Source organism: Carlito syrichta, unplaced genomic scaffold, assembly GCF_000164805.1.
Source record: "Carlito syrichta isolate Samal-C Ts95f unplaced genomic scaffold, Tarsius_syrichta-2.0.1 Scaffold288820, whole genome shotgun sequence".
NCBI classification, from domain to species: domain Eukaryota; kingdom Metazoa; phylum Chordata; class Mammalia; order Primates; family Tarsiidae; genus Carlito; species Carlito syrichta.
In genome coordinates this window covers 18,659-29,826 of record NW_007232916.1, presented here as the reverse complement: position 1 = coordinate 29,826, position 11,168 = coordinate 18,659, and the positions used below count along the sequence as shown (strand labels likewise).

General features: G+C 38.4%; 1 protein-coding gene across 1 annotated transcript in view; it reads right to left on the bottom strand.

The window, feature by feature from the left end:
* LOC103255995 (solute carrier family 22 member 24-like) overlaps positions 1 to 10,408 on the bottom strand; it is a 14,975-nt gene extending 4,567 nt beyond the window's left edge. The window contains exon 1 of the mRNA XM_008053889.1: positions 10,007 to 10,408. Coding sequence (XP_008052080.1) covers positions 10,007 to 10,408 — 402 coding nt within the window. The remainder of the gene's footprint in view (positions 1 to 10,006) is intronic.
* Between the last annotated feature and the right edge of the window lie 760 nt (positions 10,409 to 11,168).

The following is an 11,168-nucleotide window of genomic DNA, read 5'->3' as shown; positions in this document are numbered from 1 at the left end:
GAATCAGTTCCTCCTTAAATGTCTTGTAGAATTCTGCTGGAAAGTCATCTGGTCCAGGGCTTTTTTTTTGTAAGTAGTTTTCTTATTACATAGTCTATTTCCTTGATTGTTATTGGTCTATTTAAGGTCTCAATTTCTTCTTGTTTCAACCTAGGCAAGTTGAGTGATGACAGAAAGTCCTCCATTTCCTTGAGGTTTTCAAGTTTGTTTCCATACAAGTGTACATAGTAGTCTCTGATGATCTTTTGTATTTCTTCAGGGTCAGATGTGACTTCATCTTTTATGCTTCTGATTGTGCTTATTTGGGGTTTTTCTTTCTTTTTCTTGGTCAGTCTAGCTAGGGGACCATCAATCTTGTTTATCCTTTCAAAGAATCAGCATTTTGTGTCATTGATTTTTTGTATTGTCTTTTTGTCTTCTATGTCCTGGATTTGGGCTATTTTTTTGGTGATCTGGATTCTGATACTGAAATTAGGGTTTTTGTGGTCTTGCTTTTCCAGCTTCCTTTGGTGGTTGGTTAGGCTATTAATTTGTGCTCCTTCCATTTTCATCATGTATGTTTGTAGGGATATAAATTCCCCTCTTACTACAGCTTTTAAGGCATCCCAGAGATTTTGGTAAGATGTTTCTTCATTTTCATTGGTTTCCAGGTATCTTTTGATCTCTGTTTTGATTTCATCATTGATCTAGGAGTTGTTTAGCATCATGCTGTTTTGTGACCATGTCTTTGTGGGTTTTGGGGGGGACCTTGTTGGTGTTAATGTTTATTTTTATTCCACTATGGTCCGAGAAGGTGCATGATAGAATTTCGGTCCTTTTAAATTTGCTTATGCTTGATTTATGGTCGATAATGTGGTCAATCTTGGAAAATGTCCTGTGCGGTGATGTGTAGAATGTGTATTCTCTGGTCTTTGGATGTAGTGTTCTGTAGGTATCATTTAAGTCCATTTGGTCCAGAGTCACATTGAGGTTCCAGATCTCCTTGCTGATTTTTTGTCCCGATGATATGTTGAGGGTTGTGAGTGGGGTATTAAAGTCCCCAGTTATGATGGTGTTATGGTCAATATCTTTCTTTAGTTTTCCTAGGTGTTGCTTTATAAAAGTTTATATGCACCTATGTTAGGTGCATATATGTTTAGGATAGACATTTCTTGTTGATGGAGTGAACCTTTTATCATTATGTAGTGGCCCTCTGTAACTTCTTTAATTTTTGATAACTTAAATGGTATTTTGTCTGAAATTATGATCGTGACTCCTCCTTTCTTTTGTGTTCCATTTTCCTGGAAATTTGTTTCCCATCCTCTTACTTTGAGTCTGTGCATGTCCTTTCTAGTGTGATGGGTCTCTTGAAGGCAGTATATTGTTGTCTGGCGATATTCTATGTCTTTTCAGTGGTGCATTTAGTCCATTCACATTTAGGCTAATTATTGAAATGTGAAGAGTTCATCCATAACATAGAGTTCTTATAGTGTTGTTCTTCCACTTGGTTTATAGTCTTTCTTTTGTTTGGGGGGTTAGTTCATGTGTATTTTATTTTTTCCTGTACTCTTGTGAAGAAAGTTGCTCCTTTTTTCCCCTTTTCTTCTGTGTTTAGTACTTTCTTAAGTGTTTCATGTACTGGTGGTTTGGTGGCAGCGTAAGTTCTTAGGCATTGGATATCTGGGAAAGATTTTAATTCTCCCTCGCTGATGAAGCTTAATCTGGCAGGGTAGGTTATTCTTGGTTGAAATTGTTTATCTTTTAGGACTTTGAAGATAGGGCTCCAAGCTCTCCTAGCCTGCAGGGTTTCTGTAGATAAATCTGCTGCTATTCTAATTGGTTTTCCATGGTAGGTGATCTGGCCTTTTTCTCTTGCTGCCTTTAGGATTTTTTCTTTTATACCTACTTTGTTTAGGCAAATTATTATGTGTCTAGCGGTTGGTTTTCTCATTTGTTGTCTAGCAGAGGTTCTCTGGATCTCTTGTGTTTGAATTTTTGCATCATTGATTAAATAAGGGAAGTTTCTTGAATGATCTCATCATGGAAGGTTTGTTCCAATGTGGTCTCTGTCTCTCTTTCTGGCTCAGGCATGCCGATTGCTCTTAGGTTAGGCCTCTTGATGTAATCGCTCATCTCTTGAAGGTTTTTTCTGTCTTTTGGGGCTTGTTTTCTGTGTTTTTGAGAGTTTGGATTAGCTCTATACTTTGGTCCTCACGCTCTGAGATTCTTTCTTCTGCTTGGGTAATTCTGCTTTCCATGCTTATCAGTTTATTGTTTATTTCATTCACAGTATTCTTTATTACTGTTATCTCAGATATCAGCTCCTTTCTAGTTTCTTCTTGTGTCTCCTCAATTCTTTTTTAATCTCTCCAGTAATGTCTTGATGTCTAGGTTTGTATTTTGGGACCAGTCATTCTGTGGGTCTTCATTGTTTGCATTCTGAAGTCAGTTTTCTCAGTGTCTGCCCTCCCAGGGATCTGGGAGAGACCCATATTCTTCTTTTGGTTTTTCTTCATTTGTGTAGATTTTTCTCTCTCGTCCCTTAATGGATAAAATTCCTTGAGTTCTAATCTTTAGCCTCTCTCCTCTGTTTTTGTTGCAGGCAGGCAGGTAGTTAGCTTTTTGCCTGGGAGATCTGTGACACTGGTCTCTATTCAGTGTAGAGGAGGGGCTTTGTCTCCTATTTAATGATGTCACCATGGGAACTGAGGTGGAGGCTCTGATAGGTAGGCAAGGCAATGCAATGTTAATATGCCTTGAAAATGGTGGAGGTGGTAGTTTTACTTTCACTTTTAGGTATGCTTCTGTGGGTCTCTAGGCAGGACCAGCTGCACAGCTGGGCACTGGATCTGGGGTGCCACAAAGCAGGCTGGGGTGGGGGGAGAGGATCGGGCGTTTCCTCCTCTGGAGCTGGAAGCCTGCGGTGGGCACCTTACATCAGCTTGGGGTTCTGCCCCCTTTCACAGGCTTGTGGTCGCACACTGAGTGCCTCAGTCATGGTGGGCCCGGGCCTTCAGATCTCCAAAGCTCCAGGGGGCAGGTGGTGGCTCTGGGTCCCTCACAGGGCACTTTAGCCAGAAATGGGACTGGTATCTCTGTCGGGTGGCTGCTCAGAGCCTCCCTGAGTGACTGGCAGTTTGGCGCTGGGTGCTGGCCATGGCGATGTAGCCAGGGATGGAGCTGGGAACCGGGATTTGGGATTCCCCAGTCAGCCAAAATCACATATAGTGGAGCAGCCACGGTCCGGCTGTGATGTCTGGCCCTGTGTGGGACCAAAAGTCCCCAGGTCTCGTACCAGTGCAGCTGGTGGTGGGCTGGGGGATGCAGGAAGAAAAGTAATAGTCTTTTTGGGAACTCACGTTCCAAGAGTCTCATGGATCCACCTATGCAGTCACTATCTTTGAGTATAATTTTTTTAATAGCTTTGTTGGATTTTCTTCTAAGCCTTCTCTGATTTATGGGGAGTTGGGTTTGATTATTAGTGCTGGGGTAAGGTGTGGGATAGTGTTGAGTTTTGGGGAACTTTTATTGGGTTGATGGTATTTTTAATTTATTTAGATGGTATGTTGGTTGTTTTTGGTTATACAACAGCTATAGCTACTGAGGAATATCCAGAAGCTTGGGGATCAAGTGTTTCTATTTGAGGGGTTTTGTTGTTAGGGTTATTGTTAGAGTTGTTTATGGTCATGTGGATGGTGGTCATGAGGGGGTTGGATTTAAGAATTTAGAGGATTGAGTTGTTTTTGAGGGGGATATATTTAGTTTGTTTCATGAAGATTCTGTAGGGGTGGCAGCTTTATACGGCAGTGGCAGTTGGCTAATAGTGGTTTCAGGTTGGTCTTTATTTATTACTATTTTTTATTGTAATTGAAATTACTAAAGGTTTTAGAGAATGAGGAATATCCCCAGTATAATGGTAATAAGAAAAGATATAAAGTAGAGTTTAATTAGGCCTAATTGATTAGAGGTGTTTATGAATGCAGATGTATGGGTTTTGGCTGTGCTTTTTGGTATTGTTTTTTCTAGCCAGATGAGATCTAGAAGTGAGGATGCTATGTTTTGGCTAGCATGGAGTTTTATAAGGGTACAGGCAGTGGATTGTGATTGGAAAAAGTCCTAGTAGGCTAGAAAATAAAAGAAATTGGGTGGGGTGCTTTAATTTGAGGTAGGATGTGAGGTTATTAAGCTCTATTGCTAATATAAAGCCTAAAATGGTAACAATAAGTGCTGAGAGTTTTCAGTATCAGGGTATGGTTATTTGTGGGGTTGTTATGGGAGTGATAGTATTTGAGATGAGAAATCCTGCGAAGATACTGCCTAGGGCTAGACATTTAATAGGGTTTATTAAGAGGGGGTTGTTTTCATTGATACATGTTAAGGTGGGAAGCGGGTTTGGCCTAGGAGTGAGAAGAAGATAATACGGGTACTATACACGGCTGTCAGGGATGTAACAATTAGTGTGATAGAGAGGGCTCAGGCATTGGTATATGATATATTGGCAGCCTCAATAATAAGGTCTTTGGAGTAAAAGCCTGTAAGGAAGGGCATACCTGTGAGGGTGAAGCTTCCAATGAGTAGTGAGGAGGAAGTGAAGGTCATAGTTGTAAACAGACCTCCTATTTTTTGAATACCTTGTTCATCATTTAGGCTATGAATAATAGACCCAGAGCATATGAAAAGTATGGCTTTGAAGAAGGCGTGGGTGCAGATATGGAGGAATGCTAGGTGAGGTTGGTTAATGCCAATAGTTACTATTATAAGGCCTAATTGACAAGAGGTGGAAAATGCAACAATTTTCTTAATGTTTTGTGTTAGGGCACAGATTGCTGTAAATAGGGTATTTATAGCTCCTAAGCATAGTGTGACGGTTTGAATTGTTCTATTTATTTCTAAGAGGGGGTAAAATCGGATGAGCAGGAAAACCCCAGCTACAACTATAGTGCTAGAGTGGAGTAGGGCGGAGACAGGAGTTGGACCATCTATGGCAGATGGGAGTCATGGGTAGAGTCTGAATTGTGCAGATTTTCCTGCAACTGCTAGGAGGAGGTCTAGTAGAAGGAGGGTGTTGGAGTTTGAGTAGAGAGTAAACATTTGTTGGAACTCTCATGAGTTGGAGTGGAGTAAGTTAAGAATCATGTTATTGCTAAAACAAAGCCAGTGTACCCAATGCGGTTGTAGAGAATTGCTTGAAGGGCTGCTGTGCTTGCATCTGTTCCTCCATATCATCAGCCAATAAGGAGGAAAGATATAATGCCAAAGCCTTCTCATCCAATGAAAAGTTGAAATAGGTTGTTGGCAGTGACTAGAATTAATATAGTGATGAGAAATAGAAGTAAGTATTTAAAGAAGTGGCTGATATTGGGATCTGAGTGTATATATCATATTGAGAAGTCTATGATAGATCGTGTAACAAAATGTGCCATTGGTACAAAGACTGTGGAGAAATAATCTATTTTGAAGCTTAGGGAAAATTTTATAGTTTGGATAGTTATTCAGTGTCAGTTAAAAATTACTATTTCTTGGCCTGTGTGTAAGAATATAATTGTTGGAACTAAGCTTGTTATAAATGCACAGGTGATAGAGTTTTTCATGTAGCTGGGGTAAGTGTAGTTATTATATTTTTTAGTTGTTATAATAAAGGGGGTAATTAGAAGTGTAAGTGAGAGAAAGATGGAAGATGGAAATAAACTTATTACTTTTATTTGGAGCTGTGCCAATTTTTCGATTCCTAAGACTGACAGATTACTTCTATCCTTTAAAAGTAAGAAAGCCATACTGTTATGTATGGGGGCATGACTTAGCAGATCTTGCATACTTTCTTGGTCAATAAGAGTTTTTGAGTTTCTATCATTAGACTCACAATCTAATGTTTTGTTTAAACTATATTTACAGTATATATATCCTATAATTAGTTTGGGGTTGGTAGATAATAGGATAATGGGTAGTAGATGTATAACTATTAATGTATTTTCTCGAGTGAAGGAGAGTTTGATACTGTTGATGTGATATGTATATTTTCCTCATTGTGTTATAGTTAGTATATATAGCTAGTAGAGAGCAGTGATGAGCATATTAATACCTATTAAAATAATAGTTAAGTGTGATCATGAGAAGGATGCTATTATTATAGATAGTTCACCAATCAAGTTAATGATGGGGGGGAGGGCTAAGTTGGTTAGGCTAGCAAGGAGCCATCATGTTGCTGCTAGGGGCAGGAGAGTTTGAAGGCCATGGGCTAGAGTTATTGTTCAGTTGTGGATGCATTCATAGTTTGTGTTTGCTAGGCAGAACAATAAAGAAGAGGTGAGGCCATGGGCAATTATAAGAACTGTAGCCCCAATAAAGCTTCATGGGGTTTGAATAAGGATTGCTACGATAACAAGTGCCATGTGGCTTACTGAGGAGTAGGCAATGAGCAATTTTAAATGTGTTTGGCATAGGCAAATGGAGCTATTTATAATTATTCCCCAAAGGGAGAGCATTAGAAAGGAGTAGGCTATATATTCTGTTAGGGAGTCTAGGATAATTGTTATTCGTATCATTCCATACCCTCCAAGTTTTAGTAATATTGCTGCAAGGACTATGGAGCCTGCAATTGGGGCTTCAACATGGGATTTGGGCAGTCATAAGTGAAGTCCATATAGAGGTATTTTTACTATAAAGGCTATTATACAAGCTAATCAGAGAGTACTATTTGATCAAGAGTTGGGAAGATTTTGTATAGTAAGAGAATTGATTATCATATTCAATGTTCCTAGGGAATTTTGGGTATAGAAGTGAGCTGATTAGGGTGTAGAATAGAAAGTAAAGACCAGCGTTTAGTCGTTCTGTTTGATTACCCCATCGTGCAATAATAATTAGGGTAGGGATTAAGATTGCTTCAAATAAAATGTAAAAGAGAATTAGCTCTGTAGTGGTGAAAGTTATAATTAGGAAAATTTGGAGTATAGTCAGCATGGAAATATATCATTTTTTTCGTACAAGTGGCTCTTTTGATAGGTGGTTTTGACTGGCTAGGATTATTAGGGGGAGTAATCAGGTGGTCAAGATGAATAATGGTGTTGATAGTGAATTGGTGAAGAAAGTAAGTGAGAAGTTTGTATTATTATCATGGGGTAATTTAAAAGGGAGAGGGTGATAGAGCTAATTATCAGGCTGTGGGTGGTAGTATTAGTTCAAATAGTGTATTTTTTAAAATATCATGTTAGTGGTAAAATTATCAATGTTGGTAGAATAATTTTTAACATTGTAGGAGGTTCAGGTTTAGGTTTTGTACACAATCTAGGCCATATGTGTTTGATACCATTACTAGCAAGTCTAGACCTACAGCAGCTTCACAGGTTGCGAATACTAGAAGAATGATTGGGGCCATGTTGGCTAAGGTAAAGTGAAGATTTAAAATTGTGAGTGAAGCTATAATAAATATCGAGAGTATTATACCGTCTAGACATAATAGAGAAGATATGAGGTGTGATCGATATATTAGTATACCTAGGAGGGATGTTAGGAAAGTGAGGAGTAGATTAATATAAATAGATTAATAGAATAGATTTTGGTGATTGTGTATTATTCATAGTCTAATGAGTCAAAATCATTTGTTTTTAGTCAAACTAATCACCATATTAGGTCCATTCAAGTCCTTTTTGGACTCATTCTTATGCGAGTCCTAGGACTAGGATTGTAACTAAAGCTAGAGCTACTATTAATATAAGATTGAGGTTTACTGTTTGGGTGGCTCTGGGAAGGGGAAGTAGAAGGGCAATTTCTAAGTCAAATAGGAGGAAAGTAATAGCAATTAAGAAGAATTTTATAGAAAATGGCAGACAAGCTGATTCTGTTGGGTCAAAGCCACATTCGTAAGGACTGGACTCTTCTGTGTATCTATTGAGTTGTGGAAGTCAAAATGCAATGGTGACTAGGAGTGGTGCGAGTGTTATGTTTGTGAAACATACATAGGGAAAACATTAAATTTATTGTTCCTTTCTGGAGTGTACCAGAGCTAATTGATTGGAAGTCAACTGTACTAATTAATACTAAAGGGACAAGTTCCTCATCAATAAATAGAGACATATAAAAATAGTCAGACCACATCAACGAAGTGTCAATATCAGGCAGTGGCTTCGAATCTGAAGTGATGACTAGACGTAAAGTGAAATTTTAATTGTCGGAGGAGGTAGATGGCTAAGAAAGTTGAACCAATGATAATGTGGAGTCCGTGAAAGCCTGTAGCCATAAAGAATGTTGAGCCATAGACTGCATCAGAGATAGTGAAAGATGTTTCAAAATATTCTGATGCTTGAAGTAAAGTAAAATAAATACCTAATAAGATGGTGATAAACAGTGTCATTGCCAGAGACAGTGTCACTGGAGTATTTGTTTACTGTTACCTTCTATTAGGCTATGATGAGCTCAAGTAATTGACACACCTGAGGCTATTAATATGGATGTATTAAGTAGGGGAACTTCTAAGGGGTTAAGGGATGAATACCTGTTGGGGGTCAGCAGCCTCCTAGTTCAGGAGTTGGAGCTAGGCTGGAGTGGTAAAAGGTTCAAAAAAAGCCTGCAAAGAAGACTTCTGAGATGATAAAGAGGACTATGCCATATTGGAGACCATTTTGTACAATTGATGTTTGGTGGCCTTGAAATGTGCCTTCTCGAATAATACCATGTCATCATTGGTATATGGTAAGTGCATTAGTAATAAGATCTAGGGCTAGGAGTATAAAGGAATTAAAGTGAAATCATATAACAAGACCTGATGCTATGAGAAGAGGAGAGAGGGCTCCAGTTAGTGGTCAGGGGCTAGGGTTTACTATATGATAGGCATGTGTTTGGTGGGTCATTATGTATTGTCATGTAAATAAAGGCTTAGTAAGAGTATAAATACATAGGCTTGGATAAGGGCTACAGTTAGTTTGAGGATCGTAAGCAGTGTAAGAATAATGAATGTAGTTGATGCTGCAATGGAGTTAATTGATGATAGAATTAGAATGGCCCCTCCAATTAAACGTATAAGTGACCTGCTGTGATGTTAGCAGTTAATCGTATGGCTTGGGCTATTGGTTGAATAAAAAGACTAATAGTTTTGATAATAATTAGTATGGGGATCAGGGGAATAGGAGTTCCTTGTGGGAGGAAATGAGATAGGGATGCTTTAGTTTTGTGGCGGAAGCCAGTAATTACTGCCCCTGCTCATAAAGGAATTGCTATTCCCAAGTTTATTGATAGTTGAGTAGTAGGTGTAAAGGTTTGTGGATCCAATAAATAGGATTAGGGAAATTAGTATCAGGGATCAGCTTCGACCTTTATTGTTATGTATAGCTATTATTTGTTTAAGTACTAGTTGGATTAGTCATTGTTGTAAAGAGATAAGTCGGTTATTAATCAGATGACTTGAGATGGGGAATAAAATGGTTGGGAGCATAATAATCAATATTACTGCTGGCAAGCCCATTATCATTGGGGTAAAGAAAGAGGTGAATAAATTTTTGTTCATTTTAGTTCTCAAGGGGATTTGAATGTTCAAGTCTCAACTTAAACATAATGTTTTCTAGAAACCTATAGGTTATATTAATGACCACTTGTACTCATACTAAGTGACCAACCTTGGTCACAGAGTACATCATTTGAGGACTATTAAAATTTTACTGAATCCTGAATATTGATGCAGACCTTCTATGGCTGTTTTTGAGGTACAATCTGAGTAAAGAGCTCTCAATCAATTTTCTGTATGTTTCTAATTTATGACCACAGAATGAGCCTTACTGATTTAGCATAACATTTATAACAAAACACAAGAATTACCTGCTTAAACCTTGGTCTTCCCAAGAATGAAAGCACTAAGAGAGCAGAATCATAACTAATTTTTAATTTATTAGCCTCATTACCTATGTAATTTTCTGACATTTAATGGAGAAGCAATTATTTTTTGTTGAAAAAATGAAGAATAAGCACCACCATGTAGCTAACAGCTGCAAGCATGATATTTACTTGTGTTTATTTCTAAACACCCAGTGGGGCCTCTTACCTCAGTCACAATGGTGGATAGAAAAGAGCTCCGATCATACACCCAGCCATCCACACAGGGCTCTATGTCTGGCTCACTCATGTTTGAGAAGGTTCCATTCAGGTGCAGGAGCTGCCACTGGGGATGGACAAAACGACGACACTTCTCTGGTCTCAGGTTTGAGTCTAGTGGGATAGAGATTTTCAGGAGAGCATCCTGGCTGAGAGTCCCAGTGTCATTGCCAGAGACAGTGTCATTGTCCAGAATGTGGACCCAGCAGCGATGTTCAGGGATAGCTGCAGTGAAATTCTCCAATACAACATGAGAATAAACAAAAAGAGCAGTGATCATAAAGAAAATCAGCTGAAGGATCTGGTATCTTCCAAGGCCACCAACTTGATCCAAAAGGTCGTGAAAGGGCATTAAGGCAGAATAGGTAAAGTGTACAGAAGGCAAAATAATTGTATCCAGATAAATTCAAAGAGAGAAAAGTGTTTTCTTCCTTTAAGTCACATTAAGTGCAGGTTGACTCTGGCCCCACTTTCTTCTAATGAGACTGCTTCACATTTGCAGCTGGGCCATGCACAGGTTATTTGGCAATCAGGTAATTAACCCCTTTTTTATTAAAGTCAAAGAGAACTTTTTGCTGACACAATTTCAACATTTGACAATGAAATCTGTTTAAAGTTCTACTTTGCAAAAATTCATGATGTCAGCAGTACCTCAAAAAAACACTGACCTCTGATGTCCACATTCTTGTAAGCAAAATAAACACACTACATGGTTTGCAGAACTTGTAATTTGTGGCAATCAAAAGTGAAGTACTTTTTATTTTCCTTTAGAAAGTAAGTTCTTTGCTTTTTTAGTATTGAATTTTGATTTAAAGAATTAGTGAAATCAATGATTTTTTTTAATTCAAAGGGTATTATGCACAGCCTTCTTACATGGGTTTATGTTGTGATGGTGAAGTTCGGGCTTTTATTGAACTTTCCTCTCAAATAGTGAGAATGGTACCAAATAGATAACTTTTCAATCTTCACTTTCCTCTTCTTCACTGTATGAGTCCCCAGTGTCTGCTGTTCTCATCTTTTATTAACTTTTATTTTAAAGATGTTTGGTACAGTTCAGGGTTAGGTGTGTTCTCATATTTATGTCCTTTTATACCCAGTGTTTAACACCCACT